Genomic DNA, 26,887 nt, shown 5'->3' with positions numbered 1-26,887 from the left:
TCCTCTAGAGTCTGACTCACAAAGGAAGAGCAGATAACACAGTGTACACAGAAATGATTTTGGTAAATTTAATGAAAACTGTCTGGGTACTGGCTTCTAGTTACTGAGGGGTGCTGCTTTCTTAATAATTGTGTTTTTGGAGGTAAAATGAATGAAAGACCAAAGGCTTTCTGTGCTAAAAAAAACAACAAGGTATCGAAGCAAGGAACTTTCAGGTTCTGTCAGTTTTTTTATTCCAAACCGCCCTCATTGACCACATAGAAGTAAATAGTAACATAGTGGAAAGAGCAATCCCTCCTGGACAAGGAGAGGGTTCTTCTTAGAAGAAAACACCTCCTGGGTCTTAGGTGGGGGCGAGTATGAGTGGTTCATCAGATATATATTCAAGGAATCACAAGCTCTCCTTAAAATGAAAAAAACACCGCGACACTAAGCAAACAATCCCATTTGAGCCTCTTCTAAACCGTTTTAGCTGAGAGGCATTCCCTGTTCAAGCTGTTGCCCAAATGATCAAGCGGAACAAATTACAAAAAAGAAATCACTGTAGAAAATTGGATAAAATCACAAAGGTAGGTAAGAAATAAGAAAACACCTCTACAGAAGAGAGGGTGAACATGTGCTTTTTTTTCTGAAGCACAATCGGTAAGGAGCAGCAGGTCAATACCTGAAAAGAAAAGAAAATGACAGATATTGACCGTGCAGTTACAGAATATGATTGTTGCGAGGAAAATCTCACTTTTCCTTCCTCTTCTTCTTTGTCTCTCCCCGGTGATCTCCCTCTTCACAGGGCTTGTCCAAGCAAGTGAGCAGCGATGTCACCCGTGGGTGCTTCAAGGCATGGCGGGGTCAGATATGGCGTGTGCAGGATCACAGGTGAAGGACACGGTGATGGCGTAGCGCGTCCCCCACGCCACCTTCTCAACGCGGTGGAGGTTCTCCGAGCCGGAAGAGAAGAAAGAGACTCGTCCTGAGCAAGGAGGCAACAAGAGGGACATTTTAGGAGGGAAGAGAGAATAATAAATGGTTTAAAGGAACAGTGCAACATTTTGGGAAATGTGATTATTTGCCTTTTTTTTTCTAAGAATTAGATAATCTATCAATAGTATGTATCCACTGAACTGGATTCAGGACGTGGTTCACCACCTTTAGCTTGGTATAAAAACTGAAACAGGAGAAACTATGCTAAAGCTAGCTTGTTCATAAATACACCAGAAACACACAACTACCCACACGGCTGCAGCATTTTTATTTTTTTTTTCAAGAAAGAGGTTGACACTCTTAAATTTAAATTTACTTGCTTTATTTCTTTCTGAAAGTGACATGAAAAGATTGATATATATAATTAAATGTTTCTGTGTCAAGTCAGGACGTGGTAAGCCTAGCTTAGCATGAAGACTGGATGCCTGGGAAAACAAATAACCTAGTGAAATAAAAATAAATAAATAATAAAATACCAAGACCGCTAAAGCTGACTAATCAATGCATATCTTCTTTATTCATCCCGTACATTGAAATGTCACATTTCTGTCTGTCACTGTACGGGGTTATGGGTGCCTAGGCTAACAGCTGCCTCTTCCCTCCAGTCTTTATGCTAAGCTAAGTTAAAAACCTACTGACTTAAGCTAAATTGTTGTTTGCTCAGCCATGTTATTCTCCCTAAAACCACACACTGTCCCATTTACATGTCTGTCCTTGTACAGGGTTGGGGGGCTAGGCTAACCTTTCCCCCTTTACTCCAGTCTTTATGCTAAGCTAGGCTGAACACATCCTGATTTAAGCTTAATTATTGTTAGCTCCAACATGTAATTCTCCCTGTGTACAAATTGTCACATTTACATGTCTGTCCATAAACGGGGTTACGGGGCAAAAGGCTAGCTGTTTCTCCAGTCTCTTCCAGGCTTTATGCTAAGCTCGGCTAAAAACCTACTGACATAAGCTAAATTGTTTGCTCAGACATGTAATTCTCCCTGTTTACAAATTGTCACATTGTCTGTCCATAGACTCGGTTACGGGCGAAATGCTAGCCGTTTCTCCAGTCTTTATGCTAAGCTAGGCTAAACACATACTGACTTAAGCTAAATTGTTGAAGCTTTCCAGTTTATTTTAAAACAGAGCCAAATAAGCAGTTTTAAGCTCTTTCTCTGGTCTGTCTTTATGCTAAGCTAGGTGAACCACATCCTGGTCTGTATTTAATGCTCAGCCCTAAGAGCAGTGATAATATTCTATTCTCAGTCTAGGAAAGACTGTAAAAAAGTGTATTCCCCAAAATGTTGAATTGTTCATTCAAAGTATACAACGCAGTAGAGCTTGTGGAACTGAAGGAGAAAAAGACACAAAAAGACAAAGACAGAACTGGAACCCTGAGGAAATAAAGGGGCCACAAGGACACACTCGACTTATTCTAGGATTGTATTTTGGCATTCGCTGAAATACATTCTGTTGACTCTGTGTTTTAAAAGATTTTTTAAGCATTTTTTCTTGGACCAACACACAGTGTAAGCTTGGGGAAGATTGCCTCTGGGTAAATTCTCTTCAGTTATCAGAGGCTTTGCTTCGCTGGGCCAGCTAATGAGCGTTTGCCATTTACCAGCCAGTCTGGTTCTTTCTAAACACAACCTGCTCCGTCTTAGACAGACATTTGCATTAATGTTTACGTAGCTCGTCTGCAGTTGTGTCCCGTAATTAAGAGATTTATATTGAAAATCTTTTCAGACTCTTGTTTTGTTTCAAAACTTCCAGTTTCCTTTGATGGGGTTATCTCATTATGTGAATATGAATAAAAGCTGGAATAATTGTGCACCAGTTCGTTTGCTCTGTCTTCCCGAAGAAATACTGACAACTTGTGTTTGTTTGTTCATCTGTGTGTGTGTGTGTGTGTGTGTGTATGTGTGGGAGGGTAAATCCCCATGGCAGGGCATTAGCTGAGGACGTCAGGGGAAATCAGTGCTCGCAGTTAAACAATGGAATGTACACTGGAAACCCAAAGAATGGGAAATAAGAAGAAAGAGAATTAATGGACACAAAGAAGCGTGAGTGGAAAGACAATGAGTGGTGGACTGTTTGTTTTATGTCATTGAAAATGAGGGCACTTCCAAGTGCTCGAATTAGCTACACAGCTTTAGATAATTGCACAATGAAGTAATCTTTGAAAATAATCCCTTGCACTTGTCAATATAAACGCTCTAAGTGTTTACTGTAAAGGGCCCAGCAGATTCAGAACAGTCAGCAGAGCAGATTAGTGGCAACACAATGGAGGGATATTCACACTGGAATCCAACAGGGTTCACACTCCTTTAGAAATCACTTTACAGGGCATTTACAGGACAATATTTTAAAAAAGATACTTTTTAATGTGAATGTCTGAAAAGTTTGGAATGGTAAGGATAACTTTTACGACCCTGAATCCAAAAAAGGTTGGGACGTTGTCTAAAAATAATTAGCTAATCCTTTGGGACATATATATATATATATATATATATATTGATAACAATCAGATCAACCATTATACATTTAGACATTTTATTTTATTACCGGGGAAATCAGAGCACATTTCCTTCCCTGGTCATAAGTGGGGTGCTATCGTTGCTTCAGGTTTAAGATGTGGAATCTGAACGTCAACATCACAGGTCAATTTTTTTTGTTACTGATTTTAAGCAGTCACAGTAGGGTGGGCAATATGGCCCGAAAAGATTATTATATTTCAGGGTATATTTGCGATAACGACATTCTTGACGATATTATAAAATACTGAAAAATATATAGAAAATATGATTTTTTACTCTGTATGAATAAATAAAAAAACATTCAACAAAATATAAATCAATCATAAATCAAAATGTAGTGTAAAGTGCAAATCGCAACAGTTGCCAAATACAAAAAAATTACTCTTGACTCTTGACAATTAGCAAGTAATAAAAAATAACTATGTAGGGGGTCCAGGGGGTCAGCAAATACCTCACATAACATTTTTCACAGTCAACATGTTTCCACTAGAACATGGAGCAGCCAGACAGTGTTGGAAAATAGCTGGCTAGGGGGCATTCCCCCGGTGAATTTTTTTTCATAAAAGCCCAAATTTGGTGGCCTCTCATACATTCTAATGCCACTATTCCATCATATACACTAATCTTATTATTGCATATTTTAATGAAATGTTGAAAAGGAGAATAAAGGTTCTTGTATGTTTTATTTAATGCATCTTATTTTGACAGTCTTCTTGTAAATTCTGTGGTGGATTAAACACACTGTGCTCTTATTTTTAATTATTTTGAAAGTAATAGTAGTTTTTTGTGATTGACACAAGTTTGATTGTTAGCTTATGTTAGCTTGCGGCTAACGAACGGTACAATGCAGCAGTGCGTTTGGACCGTTTGGACCTCTGACGGCCCGGGCAGGTTGATAGGATTACAGTCTAGATAATTAATGGGAAACCCTTACGGAACTACGTCAAGAAGTAGGAATGTTGCAAATATCATGATATGCATTTTTTTTACTCATACTAAAAAACAAAAAAAAGATTATACTGGTGTAGTCGTGAACGATACGAAATGGCACACCCATAAGTCACAGAAAGGAAAAAATGCTGCCCCACAGAAACAGATGCCTTCACAATCTTTAACTTTTTTTGCAGCAAGAAAAATGCACATGTAACATAATTCATTAAAACCAATAACACCGATCAATTTGGCAGTAATAAAACTTTGATTACTCTTGACAAAAGGGTCGTCAGTTTGACCTTTTTTTTTTTTTTTTTTTAACCACAATCTTCAACCTGATTAACTTCACAAGGATATCCCACATCAATTCAAACAGGTAAAATCTAATATGTGTTCTTTTATTCATCCATTTATTTATTTCTTACATTCTGAGCATTGTGCTGGTGTGATTGAATGTTTCCTACCACAAGGTGACATTACAATAATAGGTTTAACTCTTGCTCAGGTGACAATACAAATAAATGTAATACATTTCCCCAATTAAAGAGGGCCCAAGTAAAACTGGAGCTTTCAGGTTTTGTTCCACAGGTAAGAAAATCTCATTCAAAACTCCACTTTCCACATAGAACAGAGCCCAACAGCATGCCACAATGGCTCACTTTATATATCTAGATGAGGATGGTAGTTTGGGAAACTATGTCAAATTGCGGTCCATTGAATATTCCTGCAGGGGTTTTGTGGCTTTTAACAAACACATTTTCCCAAAAACCCTCTGCCGTTACAGGTATTTTTCAAACAGTTTGATATAAAGCCAAACTCCTGACCAAACCAATATACCAAATTTTACCACTAGGTGTTGAACTTGACCCGAGTGGAACATAAAGAGACTGAAAGAGACCATGGATTAGAGTGTACCGACTCCAGTCCACTTGGTGGCAGTATTGCACATCTAAGCTAGTTTGCCAACTGCCAACAGAAGAAAAATATGAAGTAGAAGAAGGTAGAAACTGAGGCTCACCTCTTTTGTCCAAAATGTCCAAATAGAAAAGGAAACACTCTTTTGTTCCTCTTAGTCATAGCAATATACTTGTTTCCAAAGATGAATCTATTTTAATAAATCTGCGGGAAAGCACTGTGTGAGCATAGAAACACTATGAACCTCAAACTCCTGGTCTTATATTTGTTTCAATCCCTGCACATGAGGGTTTTTTTCCTACATTTTGCATCTAAGGATCTGGAAATAGAGGAGTCTGCCTGGTGTAAGTGTAGGGGCTTAAGATGACTATTTTAAGAGACTAAATCCCAATTACAGCCTATAAACGTTAATATATCCCCCCTTGGCCCTGTACCATTTAGATTTCCATTAGAAGGAGGTCTATTAGAAATTAAGCACATGGCGATACCTCACATACCTCTGGAGAAATTCATATCCTTTAGTATCTCATCAGTAGAGGCTCTGCAGTACTGCCCTCATCTCAGAAAGTCTGGCCTAAGAGTTAAGATGTTGTATTTCTTAATAAAAACAAAACTGGGAAGCACGCTCTGCTGTGTGCCACTGCTCTATTAATGAATAATGCAAAAAAAACACACAAAAAAAACAGAACAAAATCTTAAAATGTGGTCTTTACATACTAGATTTCTGACAGAGCTTGCTATACTGTACTGTGGATAGTCCAGAGCAGTAAGTTACCAATTCAATTCGTTTACAGTAAGTTTTTGTTGGCAAGCAAAATTAAAGGCATATGCTACTTTGTGAAATGTTCAAAAGCAATATATTCACCGGCTTGGTTCCACTATCTAAATCCCACAACTCTAACTGTTCTCAGCTGTTATCGTAACATATAATATATGTTATGATAATAATATATTAACATATAAACTTAATTCAAATCCAAATCTGTGAGCCTAAGTGGATGTTTGTGGCAAATTTTAAGAAATTAAGAAGGGATTATCTGATGATGTTGGCGGTGAAACAACTACGTTGTCTGTAAGCATTTTTTAAAAATAAATATTTTTAACAGTACAAATCGTGATTAGTTGAATTTTCTAATAAGCTAGTTGCTATCATTGAGCAACTACTTAACTTTGTCATCAGTTCAACATTAACTTCTGCTCTTTACGTCATGATTCCCATTCTGCTTTAGCACATGGTAGCCACATGTCTCTGATTTGTAATTAATGAGGTCTTTAAATCCAAAGGGGATGACTTTACAATGCTAATAAGATGCTAAACAGCATGTGACTCAACTGATTGTCAATACAAAGATTTGCTGGTAGATTTAAATCCCCATAAACACCACCAGTACAGTCACATGGTGTCCGACACAGCCTCGTGATGAATCACACAGGCTGTATGGAGTCTCGAGGGAGGCTGGGCTGAAAGTTAGATGATTTGGTGTGACGTCCAAACACACCCAAGATAGATCTCAGATGGAAAATACGTTCTCAAATGCAATTATCTAGATTACATTGTGACTCAGCCCAGTGCCCCCTGCAGAGGACAGGGAAGCATCCATGTGTTTCTCACCATGAATTAGCCTATAGCAACAGAGAGCATTTTATACAGTAGTGAGCCAACTCACCTGACACCCTCCTTTAAAGGTTTGAAATGTCACAGGTTTTAAGGCCAACAGAATGAAAGTGTGCAAGAAAATGAGACTGTGCGAAAATTACAAGACTGTGTGAAATCACACAAGAATTATTAGATCACAATAGAAAACCTACCAAAATGAGATAAAACAGGTTAAAAAGGGATTGCCATGTCCCTTCTGGTAGACACATTTATACTAGGGCCGGAACTCGATTAAAAACATTAATCTAATTAATTAGAGGCTTTGTAATTAATTAATCGGAATTAATCGCATTTTAATCACATATAAATATTTGACCTGAGAATAGTGAGAAGTAATTTTTTTCACATGGATTTTTATTATACCATTGAATAATGACTGAATACATAAGCCTAAGCAACAAAAATATTGTTTATTTTTGTTCAAGTCCAACAGACCAGTGCAATTTTTGCCATTAAGTGTAACAATAGCATATTTAGAAATATAGTACATTCCAGAAATTCAGGTAGCCTATAGGTAGGTAGGCGTCCACGCTAGCTACCACACTAGCCGCTAGCTGCTATATGTTTTGCATTGAGGTGATACTTGAGGCTCGATGTGCTGCGGTGATATGTGAATTCCTTGTTGCATAGCAACACAACCATGCTCTTATCGACGCTTCCATCAGTTGGTTTTTAGTAACTAAATGTCCCATCATCACGGGGCCAACCAAAGCGTCTCATCAGCTTCTTCGTTCATGTTCACTGTGGTTTGTTGTTGTCTGAACTCATGAACGCTAGTTTTTGCTGGTCTTTTGCTACCAGCAGCATCAGCTTAATGAGCAATACGTGAGAGTGCTTGGTATTCGCAAGATGAGCCTCCTCATCATGCGAAAACTGTATCGCCGTCGACAGGAGAGGAGGAGAAAACGGCTCGCAATCCTGCAATCCAACTTCCTGTACCGTAATTCGAGAGCAGAAGAAGAAAAACACTTCCTGTCATTGATACGAAGGTCCGAACTATAAAATAAGTTGTTTTCACACTGCAAAAGGTTCGGACCTTGGTTGGTTTGGTCCGGACTGAGACCACCTCTTTTGGTCGGACCAAACTTTGGTCCTTTGGTACCGAGGCACCTTTCACACCTGGAATTTAGGTTCGGATCAAACTGAAAAGTCCTAAAGTCCGGACCGAACGAGATAGGTGTGAAAGCGCCCTAAGTAGGGCTGTCTGAATACACCCAACACACATTAAGGACTCCTTGAGATTCCATCACTCGGACCACATTCAGAGGTCAAAGAACCCCTTTGAAAATGGGAATGCCAGTTTCTTCCTTGCCAAAATGTATCCTAACATTGTAGTGTTTTTTAGCCCACTTCCGACAAGTCTGAAAAACAGCCAGCCAGCCAAGACCACCAGCATCCGTGCAGAGTTGAAGAGGTTATAAAAGTACCATACTAAATTGCTGGAGTATGCCTTCAATCACAAATACAATAAAAATATGAACTTGTAATCACAAAATTGTTTGTTGCAGCCCTGATTTAAATAATGCACGCAGTCACTTGTATAACAGGAATTTCTTCTGTAATGTGCCAAGAATACCTTCATACATTTTTATTGTATTCTGTGTCTTTAAGTTTGCAGAAGCGCAGCCACCAAGGTCAAACTGTTGCTCTTAGAGCAGCAGCAGCTGAGGTTATCTAATTCCCCTGTGGTGGTCTAAGCTGGCAGGTTAACCCCTATTGGCTCCTTTGAAAGGCAGACATGCCTTTTTCACTGTCTGTCCTTCCATTGCTCTGTTTGTATCTGCCTTTCCCAGCCAAACACCTTATCTCTATATCACAGATCTAGTTTTTTTTTTTTTTTTTTATCTCCCAGCCATTTCCTGTCTGAGCCCATCCTCTATACTGTCTCTTCTGGCCCTATAGGGGATGCTTTCACATTGAGCACATCCATCAGTCATCCCTCTCCCTCTCTTCTAATCCTCCGCTGTTTCTCCTGCTCTTGCTTCTTGAACAACATATCTACTTCAGCCCCCCCGGTGCTCACTGTCATTACATTCTTGACTCTTGCTCTCTCTGACAGCCGAGTCCTGATTGTCGTCCTGGTGTTATAATTACACCTTATTCGTAGCCGTCACCTCAAAAGAGCCATGACTATTTCAGCACACCAATCATCCGTCCAGATATGAGGATCCGACTCTCGCAAAGCCAAAACTTGTCAGTCAACTGCCCAGCATGTGGCCCGAAGACTTTCTCAATGAAGTGAAGTGTGTTTTGACTGGGTTACAGATGCATTATGCATGGGGTTTTGTTGTGTCTCCTACTTGATGCACCTCTCTAAATAAAAATCACTGTGACAGGCACATTCACATGGGTTGGGTTTCACCAGTGTATAGTCTAAGTATACTCCAACTTCACTGGGAATTACAATTCTACAATTCTACAATGTCATTTAGCAGACGCTTTTATACAAAGCGACGTACAAATGAGAGTTAATACAACACAAGCAAGGATGAAGTCAAGAAACATAGCAAGAGTAAGGCTGTTTTTAAGGCTGACTGTCCACACTGTTTTTAGCAAGTGTCCAAATCGGATATGGCTCTGTCCAGACTGGGCCACATTATCAACTGATCTGACAGGTTGCTGTAGTAACGGCGTCAGATCGTCTGACGTCACATAATTGCGACAGCGACAAGAACAACAACAAACATGATGGAGGCAGGTCACCTCAGTATATTGGCCTTATCACTGTCCATTAGAGGTGCGGAACATCTCAGACGCACCAGGGGAGAAACCGGGCGGATGGACGCCCCCGTCGGGCCCGCATGAGTCGGGCGCGGCTGCCGGTGGACACCTCGTCTCCGCGCTACACATGCTGCGTAGAGTGACGTCACGGACAGTCATAACCGATCTGAGTGTTTGGAGCGGTTCAGACTGAGACGCATCTGTCCAAATGCGATTTGAAACTACCTCCCGAAGGTGGTTTCGATCCGGTCTGCAAAAATTGGATTTCATGTGATTTGTGACTGTTCAGACTTCAAAAGAGCCATCCAGTTCCAACCTGGAGGGGCTAAAAATCGGATTTTGGCTGGCAGTCTGAACTAGGCCTAAGTGCCGTGGGTTCAGTTCGAGTCCATAAGAACACAAGTGCCCTTATGTCGCAAGAGCAGTCAGTGAGATACTTGTCGTAGTCATCAGTGTAGATCAAGAGTGAAGGTGTTCAGTAAAGAGTTGGTCTTCAGTCTCTTCTTAGAGACTGACAAGGACTCAGTGGAACGGATGGAGTTTGGAAGTTGGTTCCACCACCGGGGCATTACAGAGGAGAAGAGACTGGTTTGAGACGCAGAGGCCTTCAGTGGTGGAGGAGCCAGACGTCTTTCACTGGAGGAGCGTAGTGGACGGGAGGGTTTGTGAATCTGAACAAAGGAGTTTAGATAAGAAGGGGAATTAGAAATCTATCATGGAGGACCGTAGTGAGAGAGCAGTCACCTTACTTCTCTCTCATCCCAACTCTTCCTCCTGGCCTTCTTCTTCTTCCCCCATTAAATTTCATTGGGTTTAAGATCCCACTGTCACCATTCTTTCTGTTATGTGGTGGTTATCCTCTCTTCACTGATACAAGATGGCTTTCACAGGAGACGAGGCACCGGGCAAGCTGCATTCACTCTTCATTAGCATATGTCCTTCAGTCTGCGTCCCTCACCGTTCCATCACTGGGTACTGTCACTGACCCAGGATGCTTCGCTGATGCTCACCGACTGGGTAAGAGGCTTGTGTCTGGCTGGCACATGGGGAGTTTTATGGTGCAGAGTCAAGATGACACGGGGGAAAAGGGAAGCAGGAGGAAAAGTAAAAAATTGTAGGTGAGGAAAGGGAAGGATTGCTTTTGATTAAACGTGGCAGACGAGTTGGATTAGAGGCCAGGAGATGATGGGCAATGGGTGAGATTAGGGACGAGTGTCAGAGGAAAAAGTGAAAGAAGGGACAAGGTGAACGGAGACGGCAGAGGATGGTTCACTGTCAGGTATGATAGAGTGGAAGTTACGCTGTCAGGAAGAGGAAATGGCCTCAGGAGGTGTTTTCCATATTGAACAGATTGACTAAATCCTCAGGTCATTCAGGGGCGACAGAGTTTCAATGCATCTACACACTGCAGGGCTTCCACTTTTACACAGAGCTCCATTACCAGAGGTGTCAAAAGTATTCACATTCATTACTCAAGTAGAAGTATAGATACTAGGGTTTAAAAAGACTTCTGTAGAAGTTGAAGTATCAACTCAAGCTTTTTACTCAAGTAAAAGTGTAAAAGTACTGGTTCAAAACTACAAAAAGTATAAAAGTAAAAGTAATGTAAGGGGGGAAAAATGCCATTAAAGACAAAAGCTTAGGCCACGGGGCCACAGGGGGCTATAGTGCACTACCCCACCTCCCCAAAAAAGCCATAATGACTATTATGTTATGTTAAAATGTTAATGCTGAAACATTTGGGATGCACCTGTTTATGCCCATTGAAAATGAACATATTGTACTACAATGCAAAAAAAACCCCAAAAACATATGTGTACTACTTGAGCGTTAACATGTGTTTCATGGAGCAGAAGTTGTATCGGAAAATTTACCTGGAAATTTACCTGGATACAAGGTAAATTTTCTAATTGGATCATGTGTAGCGGAATACATACGTCTGCTTTCCCTGCTGGAATGTGATGAGCGTCATGTGCAGGTACGATGGATAGTACAAACCAATAGGGTGTCAGAATGGTATATGTTTACACTTTAAGAGCAAACTTAAGACCTATCTTTTTAATTTGGCTTTTACTCGAACCATTTTTAAATATTTCTTTCCTCATGCATCTTACTGGGGATTTCCACCGGGCGCGGAACGGCCACGGAACAGCTCCGCCACGGTTTTGCACCGTCCCCTGCCTGGGGTCAATTCATACCGGGCGCGGAACGATATATCTGGATGGAACAATTTATCTGGAAGAAACGATTTATGTGAATGGATCGATTTATCTGGATGGATCAATTAATCTGGATGGAACGATTTATCTGGATGGAACAATTTATCTGGATGGATCAATTAATCTGGATGGAACAATATATCTGGATGGATCGATTTATCTGGATGGAACAATTTATCTGGATGGAACGATTTATCTGGATGGAGCGATTAATCTGGATGGAACAATATATCTGGATGGATCGATTTATCTGGATGGAACAATTTATCTGGATGGAACGATTTATCTGGATGGAACGATTTATCTGGATGGAGCGATTTATCTGGATGGAACGATTTATCTGGATGGAACGATTTATCTGGATGGAACAATTTATCTCGATAGAGCGATTTATCTGGATGGAACGATTTATCTGGATGGAACAATTTATCTGGATGAAGTGATTTATCTGGATGGAACAATATATCTGGATGAAGCGATTTATCTGGATGGAACGATATATCTGGATAGGGGTTTGTGTGTGTGTGTGTGTGTGTGTGTGTGTGTGTGTGTGTGGTTTTTTTTTTTTTACGATGAAAATCCGTAATGAAAACAAGCCAAAGTGAAATAGGATGTAAGGAGTAAAAAGGACAGATAATTGCGTGAAAATCTAAGGAGTGGAAATAAAAAGTCAGCTGAAAAATAACTACTCCAGTAAAGTATAGATACCCAAAATTTCTACTTATGTAAGGTAACAAAGTATTTGTACTTCGTTACTTGACATCTCTGGTAAAAACTACTATCCCAATTAGTCATGACATAAGAGTCAATGGTACAAATAAAAAAAACCCTCTCGAATAAAGGGTGCAGGGCCTGCTTGCTAACTTGAAGTTAGTGTTTGAGGAAAGACTGTATAAAAGAAGGGGACATATTCACCATGATGTCACCAATCGGTTTGTGGACTAAGGTTTTAAGTATTGAGTCTGGCACTTTGCCACCAACTTGTTTTTTTAGAACCAGAAGTGACCGTATTAGTTATATCAGAACTGATTCTACCAGCCTTTGCTGAAAAATGTGCTACTTTTTCAGCAAAGGCTGGTGCCAGCTGGCTTTATCAGCAGACTCCTTAGAGTGGGTCCAATGGCCTTAAGAAGTTAGACTTCAGTACATAAAATCACCCTGATCTGAGATGTTAAGTCTGAGCTCAGAAACACTTTTAAGGTGTGTTGGTTTCACATTTCACCTGACTGCAAGAATAATTTTGGCTTTGACAAAATTAAGTTTGAAAGTTTAAAAAGTTGAATAGGAGTACTCATTAGAGCACACCAAAAGCAAGAAAAAGGGCTGACAGATTAAATGGATGTCTGAAACAAGCTGGCAAAGTCATCCTGGCACATTCCTTTAAAGTGAGCAGCTCGGAAACTTTCCCAATTTCCCACATGCTCCCCAGAGAATTGATCCAATTCTCCTGTTTTGCAAATGCCTCACATTTGCCTCTGAAGTCCCATGGTACTCCAGAAAATGATTCCTGAGATCCTGTATACTTTTCCATGCCGCTTTAAAATATCAATTTACTCACAGCCATACCCATATGTTTCTTTATTTTCTATACATCTGCAGACACAGACCACTCTATTTCCCAAGACATCGAGATAGTGCTATGTCTAACTCTCTGGGTACAATATGTGAGCTATAGCCTAATCCCCTGTACCTTCACTGTGCAGTGGTCTGCGCTGCTGATTAGCCACTTACAAAAGGATTACACCCACCAAAACCACATCAAGATTCATATGCAGCTGAGTACAGCCATTACAATTTCAAGAACGGTTGTAATAATGAAATCCTTTATCTATCTTGCATCACTTTAAGTGCAGGTTAATAGGCTTTAAAAGACAAAGCCAGGGATTTCCAGGTATTACTAATGAGGGATTTACAATATTCTGCCTTACAGCAGCATCTGTCTTTGAAACTGAAGCAGGAAAAAGGACTGTGGCACTACAGAGATAGACATTATTAACCCTCTGGAGTCTCCAAAAGCTCCAAAGCATGACTTCTTCATGGCATCCAGACTAGAAAACAAAGCAGCGTGGAGCCCTACTGTAAATTTACCTCTACAGTTCTGGCTGTAAACTCCATGAGGCCAGTTTCAGTTTGATGATGATATACCAAGTAAAACTGGAGACAAGCTCAAATATATTTAGTATAAAATGATAGAACTGGATGTAACCCTCTTATATGTTATATTTGCAACCTTTGTTTACATTTGCAACATTTAAAATTCTTAATTGAGCATGATAAAAGTGAAAGTGAAAAAAAGACTCAAAATGACCAAAAAAGACACAAAATGACCAAAAAAAGACACAAAATGACTTAAAAAAAGACACAAAATGACCAAAAAAGACACAAAATGACCAAAAACAATTGTCCTTCAATGTGCAATATATTTATGAACACTAAATAGCATCATATCTGCTTCTGGCAAACTGAATTGATGACTGTGCACCTTACCTCCCTTTCTTGCCAATGTTTTACATTATATCTTATATATATTTTTTCTTTACATTTACTTGCCTAAGTATGTGTATGTTTATATTGTCTATTTTTATGTATTTTATTTATTGTCGCACTGCTTTTTGGAGTCAGCTCTCAAATCTCATTGTTCATGTGTATAATGACAATAAAGGCATTCTATTCTATTCTAAGACACAAAATGACTAAAAGACACAAAATAACCAAAAAAGACACAAAATGAGAAGACAAAATGACCCCCAAAAAACACAGAAAAAGACACAAAATGACCAAAAAAGACACAAAAAATACACAAAATGACCCAAATGTTTACGCTAAACACACAAGACGCAAATAAAATAGAGTGACACCAGAATAAAAACCAGAGTTGGATGACAGGATCACACACTTTTCTTTTTGGTTCAAAATGTTTATCCAGTAAGTCAGAATAAAAAATAAATTATTATTAGGTCATATAGGTGAGGATGTGCTGAAAAAAATATACCAACATGGCATTTAAACATTTTTAAGTGGTGTATACAGGCAGGATAAAAAGGATTCAGAAATGGACAAAATAGCCCAAAACATAGAGTTAACCTACGAGATTTGGTAAGCTAAGTAGTTACCGTACCTGCCCGTGGTTCCACTGTCCGGTTGCCATTTTGGTCCATGAAGATAAATCTTCCTCCAGTGAAGTCAGAGCCATAGTCAGACAAGTACAGGAGTGAAGTGTAGTCAAAAGAGCCGTAAGTCACCTGACAGAGAGTGAGAGAGGAAGGCAGTATCTGCATTAATATAACAAGCTGAAGTTTAGCAGCAAGATCCCACTGTCACCATTCTTTCTGTTATGTGGTGGTTATCCTCTCTTCACTGATACAAGATGGCTTTCACAGGAGACGAGGCACCGGGCAAGATGCATTCACTCTTCATTAGCATATATCCTTCAGTCCTCGGAAGGGCCCATTAAGTGAATGGGCCCTTCCCAGCACAGGCCCAGGGCCCCAAAACATCAAAATGTCACTCAAAAAAAAAAAACGTGCCAACAGAAAGAAAATATATTATTTGATGCTATAAAAAGCGAGCAAGTTGTACAGTAGGAGGAACAGTTGATGTTGCTTGACCGACACAAGGGACTTCAGTCAGGATATCTGATAGTACAATATTGAAAGTACAATTCTAAAATAGCTATATAACTGTGCACATACAGCATTACTGCAGCAAAGTGTTTTTTATTTTTCCCCAAAATGTTACCCCGCACCAGTTTCAAGAGCTCCAAAAAGCTTTTGCAGTCACAAAATCATGATCACTACTGTAAGGGTGCCTCATGTGTAGGGTTGAAAAATGTGAATTATGGAATGTGTTAGGGGTGGGCGATATGGACCAAAAGTCATGCACATTAAAAAAAAAAGATCTTAAATAAAAATAGCCTATGAAATAAAATAGGCCATTCTTTTTTCAAATAAATATATTTATGTGAGAAAATAATAATGAACATTACAAAAGAACTAAACATGACAAACCCTAGTAAGGGCAGTATTTATATATAAAGAAAGAAAAAATGTGATATGGTCTAATTCCATATCACATTTAAAAATATATCGATATATCTTTTATATCGATATATCGCCCAGCCCTAATGTATGTATGTGAATTTAATGGGAATTAACTAGAAATTGGGGGTAATTTAAACAAACTGTATCATATCCAAACATGAATATAAACAAAAATCCCAAAACTCAAAAGTGTGGTCCAGAGTTCTAGAAATCATCTGTGCACGTGAGGGAGGAATGCACAGTGCATGTAGGGGGTGTGGCCTAGCTAGCCCTGCAGAAGCAGTGTGCTGTGTGCATGTGATTAAGTAACAGCATATATTCAAGAGTACTTGCATAAAATCTGGTCGTTTTAGTCAAGATTATGATGAAAATATTCAAGTTTTCTGTTAAGGGCCAACCTTCAATTTTGTAAATTCCTGGTTTATTCCCATAAATTCCTGTTAATTCTCATGGAAGGTTTCCAACTTTGAAAATTCCCGGAATATTGCAGCTCTAATACAGTGTGCTTCACTAACTGTTTGACCACACAGATCTTACAATACTTTGTTTTCCTGTCACTATCGTATCTCAGCCAGACTTGTGGACATGATGTCAGACATTCAGTGCGTTTACATGCACAGTTTAGTCGAGCTATGCTTACAAATGCCCCCTTTCTGTTTACCTCAGTTCGACACTTTGTGCCGTCGCTACTGACTGGCGAGCAGCTAATGTGACCAGCTAATGTGACCAGCTAATGCGCAAGCGGCTAATGTTACTGGCTAATGTGCGAGCGGCTAATGTGACTGGCTAATGTGCGAGCGGCTAATGCGAAAGGCTAATGTGACCGGCTAATATGCGAGCGGCTAATGTGCGAGCGGCTTATGTGACCGGCTAAAGTGCGAGCAGCTAATGTGACCGGCTTTCTTGGATGTTTTTGTTCTGGGGTCATACGCTAGCGCGGGGTGGAGCATGCGGAGAATGCGCACAAGAGTTGTCTTGTTATACATGCCGGCAAAAATCCTTTTCCGATCACATTATCTGTGTGTCCTAATCGGAGTTGGAGAACTCTGACATTAGTCAGACTAGCACGTTTACATGCACTTCAGTTGTCCAGTTATAGTCAGATTAAGGCAATAATTCGTTTTTTTTCAAGTGTCTTGTAAACGAGTGTTGTTTGAAAGAGTAAAGCTTTGATCTCAGGGCTCACTTGCTGCTGGCTCCTCACCTGGACTGCTCTCCTCATAGGACTTTTGGGACTGATTCAAGAGCCTTTGATTTAAAAAGGGGAATCATTACATTGTTACTTTTTGCACTGACAAGAACCTCCTAGTAGACCACAAGACTGACGCACTGGTGAAACTATTCATGAAACCAAAGAACTGTAGCCTTAAGGCAGGCCTGCAATCTAGAGCCCCTTCTTAAGATTTAGCAAAAATCATTCATCCAAAATGAACTGTGCTGTGGGCTGCGGCTCTGTTTATGCCACGCAACTTATAAAAGTATGGATAAGAGATGTTCAGATCCACTCGAGCCAACGGAGCTCAAGCGAACACTTTGTAGCCTTAATGAAACATCAAAGAGTGAATTGACAAGAAACCAAAGTGGCTGTCTTTTCAAAGAGTCAAATGGTATTTTTATACTGAGAGTGTTCTCATTTGATCTTACCTCAAAGACAGAAAAACAAAGTGAACTACTGGGAGTTTCATGAATTGCTGAAACAACTTCAAACCACCCTGATTCTGAGAACACTCAAGTGTTTCAAGCTGGGTTCTACCATTTCAAGAGGCAACTTTGCACATTGTATAAAACTTTATTTTTTATAAATTAGCAGCATGTAAATGTGTTTCTACTGTCCTCAATACATTTTCTTTTACTGGAAACGGCCCTTTCCTTGATAAATGAGATGCTTTGAGTTGGATATCACTTGTCCTGAGCATGTTTAAAAGTAAACTGGATTTCAATTCACAAGGTGAGAGAACAACTATAAATAAAAGAAAGTACAAAGAAGCCATTAGGCCTAAGACGCTGCATCGAGTTAACAGGTATACTCATAGAACAGGTGTTATGATATCTTGCCAGCTACCTGATGCCAGATGGTTTGTTATACAGAACCGTCTGAGAAGCAATCATTGGAAACTGTTTGGAAAAGGGCAGGCAGTTTATAAAAAAACGTGACAGGTGATTGGATAAACCATCTGTCCATCAACATATATCACAGTTGCCTGTCACAGTCTTCAAACAAACCTGAAACAAGAACTGGTAGCTGCCAGGAGCCGTGTTTCCATTTAAGGACCCGTTTACACAAGGACGCTTGTGGGGTAAAAACAACAAAATATTTTTTGGGAAGTGCCTTTCGTTTAGATGGTGACGGCGTTTTTGGGGCTTAAAAACGCAAAAATGTGAAACCACCCTCCAGAGCAGGGTGGGAATTTCACGACGCCCGCACTTTGGCCTTGATGCCCTGTGAAAAAATGTTCAATTTACGGCCAAGTTGGCCTTTGCGCCCCCGTCAAAGTTCCAGTATAAAGGGGCGTCCCGGTGGCTCACACTGGTAGGGTACCATTAAGGCGTAGTCCTTCCTGCGGCGAACCCGGATTCGAATCCGGCCTGAGGTCCCTTTGCCGCATGTCCTCCCGTCTGTCTCCCCCTTTCTATCTGTCACTTTCAATAAAGCAAAAATTCCAAAAAAATTATAAAAAAAATAAAATAAAAAATCCAGTATAAACACAACGCTAGTGACGTGGTGGGCCTATGGAATTATACAGCCATCCTATTGGTCAAACCCCGACCCACTCTCAGTCCTTCGATATGCGCGCATTTGAATATTCAAATGAGCCATGTGTTGATGCGCAGCACAGGTAAGCTAGCGGGACAAGCTGTTTTGATATGTTGTAACTGAAGTATGTGGTAGTATTTGACAGGACTTGACATTTACGTTTTTATAGAAAGTACTATTGATAGGTAATTACCATTGTATTAGCCTATTTAAAGTCAACTCGTTAACGTTACATTTTTGCGTCATTTACATTTTCCAAAAAGATTGTTTCTAATATATTTTTTTCTCCGTGTCCGTCTACACTGCCAAGACGCAAAACTCTGCTCAGATCTGCTCACGTCACGTACGTGTTTGTCACATACATGTGTCAGTACAGGAAGATAAACAAACGTGGGATTATTTCCATGCTATTCACTGTTTTTAGCTCCGTTTTAGTTTCCATCAATTTCTGTTAAAAATATCTGTTTCTGTAGCTGCTAAATGGTGCACTATGTTTGCTAGTGTTAGAGATTAATAAAATTAGCAATGGTCTGCATTATGACCTTTAGTAAAATGCTGCTTCGAGGTAAATTTGGCGGGGCATGGAACACACATTTTATGTGGCAGGCACAGCACACAGAAATAAGGAGTATCAACAGAAAGGATATATTGATAACGCTTTGCACATCGCCATATATTTTGAGGGCAGATGAGAAACTGAAACACTCTTTGTACTCCAATTCAAGCCCATGGGCCCAGGTGGAGATAGGCACTGACTTGCTGACTGCTTTATTTTTAGGAGAGAACCATTCCTTTTCTATACAGATTTAAAATATTCTTATGTTTAAAAATAATAATATTGAAAAAAAATCAATCGCAATCATGTTTCATGAGCTATGTTGTGATGTTTCCAAATTAGGCATTTCATGATCCAAACTAGACAAGATAGAAAAGTGTGCTGTTAGCTTTTTTCCTTCCACAGGGCGGAGACCGGAAGCTGAAGCACCAAGAGGCTAGGACCAATGTGTGCCAATGCCAACGTAATGGGCGGGCTGAGTATAAACCATGGTGCTGCCCCAACAGTTTTGACCAATCAGAAAGCCGCACATTCATATTATAAAACTCTGTGTAAGTAAGTTAGGTATCCTTTTCTGGGAGGTGCTTACAGCTAACTGCTTAGCAGCCTGTGATTTCTGAACAGAGAAGGTCCATGTACATGCTCACTCTTTCATTATTGTCTTAAATAAATAGTCAAAAGGATATTACTGTCCTCTCATCTGTTCTGCAAAAAAAAAACCTTTAACAGTCGTTAGCTGTTAGCTTTGTCTGTTTGATTTGAACTGGGAAGGTAGATTTCTGGGTGAAAGTGGTCGCCTTTTGGGATTGACCACAAGGTTGGTTAGAGCTTGAGAGTTCGCAGCCAGACGACCAAAACAATGTGCTAAAAGAGGCTAGAACATGGCTTAGAACGGTAATGGAGAATATTGTTTAGTGCAGCTAAAGGGTACACAGAAACATTTTCTCAATTCTACTCACAATGCAACTGCATAAAATTGATTATTCTACTGTAGTTCCAAGTCAGGCCATCAAAAAGTTATTGTTACATAGGAAACATCTCATTTGACTTATGGGATTATAGAGATAAAAAGTTGTTACTTATACTTCTGGTGGCAAGCAAAAAAGCAATCTCAAGAAGGTGGTTAAAACAATATCCACCTACAATAGGAGAATGGCTAGATGTGGTCCATGATATATATATATATACAATGGAAAAGTTATCCTACTCCCTCAAAATCCAGACTGACAAATTTTCTAGAATATGGTCTAAATGGACAGGGTGTGTTGATCATATAGGCCTAAAATCAGATTCTGTTTGAGTCTTTTTTTGTTTTGTTGTAATTGTCTATGGAAGAAAACTGATGTTGATATATAATTATGGATACAGATGGGAAATCCTGACGGTTATCTTTTCTATAATTTAGTTTTCTTTTCCTTTTCTTTGCTTTTATGTATCAGGAACCTGTAAATGTATGTATGAAAGATTTAAAAAAATAATAATGAAAACTTCTTGTGCTTCACAAGAGATACATTTTAAATCAGCCAGGTCTGGAGGCAGTTTTACAGGGATGATTATAATAGTAGCAAGCTGGTGCAAATATTACGTTTTGCAACTCATGAATGGGTGCAGAAAGTAAGAGAGGACGGAGTCAGCCTGCAAGTAATGACACCAGAACATAGCGGCATAGTTTTTGTAGATAGGAATGAATATCTAGTGTGTCGCAGTGCATTATTTTTATAGGTACACCAATGAACAGTGGATGAGAACAGCCTGACTTCAGCTCCAAGACGAGCCAAGGTCATGAATGAAAATACTACATTTGGCATTAATGTCTGCAACTATAATTGAGTTTCATTACCAAGGCAAGTTTATCCCTGCATGAATGAGATAAAACACTTTCTGTGCTGTCATAGTACGACTGGTGCTATGACACCGTATCAGCAATATGATCGATGGGGAGAAAATTCACCACCAAAGACGTCAGAGGCCATTTACATTTAAATGAGGGTTGGGTTAGCCAATTAGCCTCAAAATGGCGGCAGAAACAGATGGGGAAGAGAAGTGGGTCCTTTCAGATTACATTTGTCCAGCTGTCGAGGGCCGGTGGGAGAGGATGAGGAGACCAATATTAATATGGACAAATCAACAGCAAACACCCTACGTTCTATGAAAATATCACAACTAAATATGGACTTTTAGTCCATTTCTTCTCACCTTTTTCTCATTTCAGAAAAGAGGGATACTGATCGATATTAAGGCAGATGCTTCAAAAGTTTTATGAATGACGCCAACAGCCCAATTTAAACACCCAATACTCCCAATTAGGGAAATTTCTATCAATTCAGGAGTTACCCATCATACAAATCTCCACTTTTTAACTAAATACATCGTGAAGCATTGAAACTTTTTTTCCCTAGGCACAAATCCTGTTTGTTTTAACCTTGCCTCAAGGTCTTCTTTCAATCCCAGAGCAACCATAATGCGTCATGACAACGAAAGTTAAAGAATAAAGCAGTGACAAAAAAAGCTGCACCCCATGAATATTTATTAAGAATGAACAATGTATGACGTGTACAGTTTATATAATACAGCAGAGACATGAGCTAAAGGAAATTAAGACTATTTTGAAAGGGAAATTATAATTATTAAAGACACTTGTTACGAATAGCTATTTTTTTGTTTCAGCTGTATCTAAAACATGCAGCTCAATGTGCGAACTGATGTTTAAACTGACTGTGAGATAATCTGGGCACAAGTTCTATGTATGTGTTAAGAGAGAGCCTCTATGGCTTTATTATTCATAACTAACTGTACTTTCAATGATCAGAATCAGGCAAGCTATCCAAAATTTTTGTAAATATACACTAGTTATTGTGAATGTTACTATTAGGTGGTTTCTCATATTCAGATTCTCCATTCATTGGAATGAATGAAAATATATCACATAATAAAGCATTTTAATTTTAACTGCTATTGATTATTGAGTGCCATTTAGGCTAGAAACCCACCATTATAATATCTTTTGTGTCTTTGGAACAAAACTGGCTTCTGAACCAAGGTTATTATAGTTAACGAAAACTAACGAAATAATGAAAACTAGAACTGAAAAAACATTTTTGTTAACTGAAATAAAAACAGAGTTTTAAAAAAAAAACGATAACTAACTGAAATTGTATTGTGTGGTTACAAAACTAACTAAAACTATCTAAAATTATAGTGAAAATGTCCTTCGTTTTTTGTCTTTGTCAACTTTTTTCATACATAATCCAGTGTTTCTATTAGAAAGAGGATTCTGTTAGTGAACATGCAGGAACACATGGTAAATATGTCTACTGAGACTGGGATGTCTACACTCCAACCAAAATTCAAAACACCCAGAACTGTAAGAGTTAATAACCTTATTGGGGCTGAGATGGATAAACCAAAGGAAATAAAGGCAAAAATTATTAAAACCACTTTAAATTTCACACCCAACAAATAGCCCATTACAAAAACAAAAACTAACACTAAAACTAGTAAAAAACTAAACTAAAACTAGCAAACTCACTCTAAAAACTAATTAAAACTAACTGAATTTGAGAACAAAAATTCAAAACAAAATTAAAACTAAGACTAATAAAAAAATCCCAAACTATTATAACCTTGTTCTAAACGAGCTAAGCCGTAACAAAACCAGATCAGTTCTTTTTTAGTATTTCAAAGTAGCATTAAAACAAAAAAAGCTGTGATTCATTCATTACCTTATCTATGTGTGGGTGCCAGTACTCGTCGTGTTGGGTTTTGGCTATTGTGCTGTTGATTCTGGAGAAGAAGGTGGGCTTGGTGAGGTACATCAGAGCCGGGTCCAAACCAAACGTCTCAGCGATAACTGCCTGGATTCGCCCACGTACATTTCTAACGGTAGAAAACACACAAAGCGTGTCAGATTGGAAAGATCTGCCGTTATTACTGAAGGAAGAATGGTTTATGACCAAAATACAATGAGCAACTTTGGTCAAAATGATGTCTCAACTGCAGTTCAGCAGTCAAGGGTCTCTTAACCCATTTAAGTCGGGAAAGCATTACCGCATTTCTACCATTAAAACCGGGAGCGCTGTTGCGTTATTCTACCATTAAGGCCGGGAAAGCGGATACGTCGTTTTGTAGTATTTGTAGTTTTTTTCCACCTATTTTCGGTCTCTTGGCCAATGAAATGCATCAGAATACATGCGGGAGTGTCGCAATGCAACATGGGACTTTTCCAGAACTTTGAAATCATGGTGGAAGACGACTATAGCGGAGGAGCTCAGCAGTAAGTGACGGAAGAGATCTGGATGAAAACAGCGCCGATGATTTTATTGCTGATCCGGACTTTGAACCCTCGGAACGAATCGACCGGGATTTATGGATGAGGAATATGTTTTTAGACGACATATTTTCACAGAAGACAATAATGATAACAATAATAATACTAATTGATTGTGATGATGATATAAGAAATCATGTCATATTACTTTAAAAATATATTTATTTATCATTATTATTTATTATTATTATGATTTTTTTTTTTTTTTCATTACAGTAGGCTAATGAGAACTATGTCTATTTCTTCTAATGGTCATATCATGTTTGCATCTTGCTAATGGGCATGTATTAGTATTATGCATAGGATTTTTTTATTCAGTCAAATGTAACATTTGTTGATTTTAAAAAAAACTTTATTGAAGGTTTGGACAAAAAAACTAACCCTAACTTCTCATGAAAGCCACAGGTATAAGCTCTCAAATACTTTTTGAATTTCATTTCTATCTGCTACAGAGGCTGAAAAATCTTCTGTTGAATTTCCAGAAAAACTTCAGGTTTTAGGGGGTTCTTTCAAAATCGCCCAGAGGTTTTACAGGCATTTTCTCCAGGCATTTTAGGCCTAAATGGGTTAATGACAAACTACCTATTCAAACATGTTAGGACTTCAACTGCTTTAGTTTGTGGCAATATTCAATATCTTCACATTTGTGTGCTCATGACAGGGTTCAAACAGTATTCTAAGGGTAGATTTCCAGCAATTTAAAGCTCTTTCAAGGTAAATAAACCAAGAATTTTATTGGGGGAGTTGCAGATGTAACTATGGTTCTATGAATTTACCGCCAGAGTTCATGGTCATGGAGGTCATGACAATGGTCAGGAAGAATGAAACTAAAGTGTTTTTTTTTGTTTTGTTTGTTTGTTTTTTTTACCTTAGTTGTGTATTGGGTATCGAAAATCTTGGAATTTTACTGACATTGGTAATGACTAGGGGTCTGCTGCTGGCCAAGCTAATTTACATGTCTGAAACCACAACATGTCAAAGCAGACACAGCCTAGCTTACTGGTATTCTGCACTGCACTTTTCTAGGTGCCATGGCCAAGGTTGAAGATTTTAGAAAAACAACAACAGAACAATAAATAAACCACTGTGCTTCACTGAAGTCACTTGTATGGAACACGTTGCCTTCCCTGTGAGTTATGTAAGCAGCTGACTTCGTGGTGCATTCAGGTGCACCTCATACAAGTGCAAAACTCAGAAGAACTCAAGCTGTTGGTGTGAATTACCCACCTGCCATCTAATGAGGAAAACGTATATGACAGTGGTTAGGGCATAAAACCAATGATCTGTTTAAATTTACAAATCAAGAGTTGAAAGTTGAAAAAAAAAAAACTGAATTTAATTGAATCGATTTGAATTGAATTGTATCCAGGATTTGAAGAATTGTGACACCCTTAGCTCCTTGAGCAAGATACTGAACCCCAAATTACTCCCGATGCTGCGTTCATCGGTGTGAGAATGAATTCCCAATGGTGGCAGGTGGCACCGTTTAGGGTAGCCTCTGCCACCAGTATGAATGTGTGTGTGAACGGGTGAATGAGCGCAGTCTGTAGTGTAACAAGGAAAGCGCTATATAAGTGCAGGTCCATTTACAATAAGGAATCATATTTGCTATTATTGTGTAAATCATTTGCCTTTATGTCACTTTTCAAAAAAAATATCAGCTATCTATTTTTGCAGCAAAACTCTTAAGAATGTGCAATAAACGCATGGCTGATTTTGAATTAAGATTCCTTAGTCACCTGTAAAGCTGGAAATCCTCTTGTGTGAACACTTCCCCGATCTGTTCGCCAAAATACCTGCAGATGCGTCCCGCAGCACAGTCACAGACAGTTCCAGAGCCAATCAGAGACACATGAGCAGACAGACACAAACAGGGAAGAGAACAGAGGAGACGGGATCTGTTAGCATTAATTAAGGCTTTGTTGCATGGCACGGTGCACCATTACCCAGACAGGTGCCTACCCAGCCATGCAAACACAGCAGATACTAAACATCTGACTGCTTCACATGAAGTCCCCAATGAGGCTAGAAGAGTGGGAGTGCTTTCGTCATTGCTTCCTGATTAAAATCTGCCAAGTGGTCCCTGAGGAGCCTGTGTCAGCCACTTGCCCAGTGGGACCACATAGAGGAGAAATAGAGGGAGAAATGAATGAAGGGAGGGAGAAGAGAGAGGAGCAGATGATCCAAATAAAGCTGGGTTCTGCTGGCAGTGATGAATGAGGGTTGTATGGGTCACTGGACATGCAGAAGACAGCTCACAAGGACCTGCATCAGGAAGATTAATGACCAACTCCAGATTCTGTTGAAAATGTTTCTGCAAATGTTACATATCATGCACAATGTCATCCCTGCAGGTATAAAACTAGAGAGGAACTAATTAAATATGGACTTTCTCACCTGTAAATGTTGACAAACTGTTTACCCATTGACAATGCTCCAGAGTGCAGGTCCAGTATGGAAGCCTGCAGCGGTCAAAAAGAACAAAACAAGGAATTAGTGGAAATGATTAATGAATTGGATAATAAATGCTGGCTGTTGATGCCCACCGATACTGCCCTGCAAAGTCTAACTGCAGTAACTATGCAAAGGGTAAAACTGAGAAAAACTGCTTTAAAGTTTTTTTAACTGGGCACCAAATAGGTTATAAGTCGGTAAGTGATATGACATTTATGCTTGAAAATCATGATGACTTATTTGACCTTTGACCCCAAAAATCTAGCTACTGCACTCTTACTGGTTTTGCATTGCTGTAAAAGGTTCTAATAGAAATGTTGTCGTCTTCTTTCAGCTTTTATATTTTGTTTTCAGTAAATAAACATTTTCAAAAGGAATTTGTTATAACTGTATTTAAAAGTTTTTAACAACTCTATTCAGATATTTGTGTATTCAAGACATAATATTATAAAGTAATGTTATATTTTAGCCTTAATATAATTTTATCTCACTTTTTTTCACTTAATCACTATCTAGATAATAATTTCCCTATCAAATAAACTCATTATTTCTATTTTTCTTGTCTTCACTATTCAACAAAATGAAGAAATACAAGGCTACCCTGTATCACAGTCATATGTTTAAATCCGTATATATATATCCAAAGCAGACTGAACTCTGATTTGGTTTTGAGTTGGATTTTGTAGTTACTGCAATTTTTATATCAGGATTTCTCTGAAATAAAGTAAAACTGAAATCTAAAACTTTGTCACAAGATAAAACAGACACCAAGGAGTTCATTTCTAGTTAGAACTCAATTTAGACCAA

The 26,887-nt window shown here is 39.0% G+C and overlaps 1 protein-coding gene across 2 annotated transcripts in view; it reads right to left on the bottom strand.

Moving 5' to 3' along the window:
- Positions 1–205: 205 nt before the first annotated feature.
- uts2r2 (urotensin-2 receptor 2) overlaps positions 206–26,887 on the bottom strand; it is a 43,060-nt gene continuing 16,378 nt past the window's right edge. Inside the window, exons 5-10 of one of the 2 annotated variants that reach the window (XR_009389392.1) lie at positions 26,024–26,088; positions 25,366–25,422; positions 23,022–23,175; positions 15,067–15,190; positions 737–967; positions 206–664 (exon numbers count right to left, since the gene is read on the bottom strand). Coding sequence is in view for 1 of the 2 variants with exons in the window: in XM_059324222.1 (XP_059180205.1) it covers positions 831–967; positions 15,067–15,190; positions 23,022–23,175; positions 25,366–25,422; positions 26,024–26,088 (537 nt within the window). In the remaining variant the exon portion in view is untranslated. Of the gene's footprint in view, positions 968–15,066; positions 15,191–23,021; positions 23,176–25,365; positions 25,423–26,023; positions 26,089–26,887 lie in introns of both variants that reach the window. The other variant, XM_059324222.1, reaches the window with a different exon arrangement.

This window comes from Centropristis striata, chromosome 21, assembly GCF_030273125.1.
Source record: "Centropristis striata isolate RG_2023a ecotype Rhode Island chromosome 21, C.striata_1.0, whole genome shotgun sequence".
Lineage (NCBI taxonomy): Eukaryota > Metazoa > Chordata > Actinopteri > Perciformes > Serranidae > Centropristis > Centropristis striata.
The sequence above is the reverse complement of the archived record's forward strand: the minus strand, read 5'-3'. Positions and strand labels throughout refer to the sequence as shown.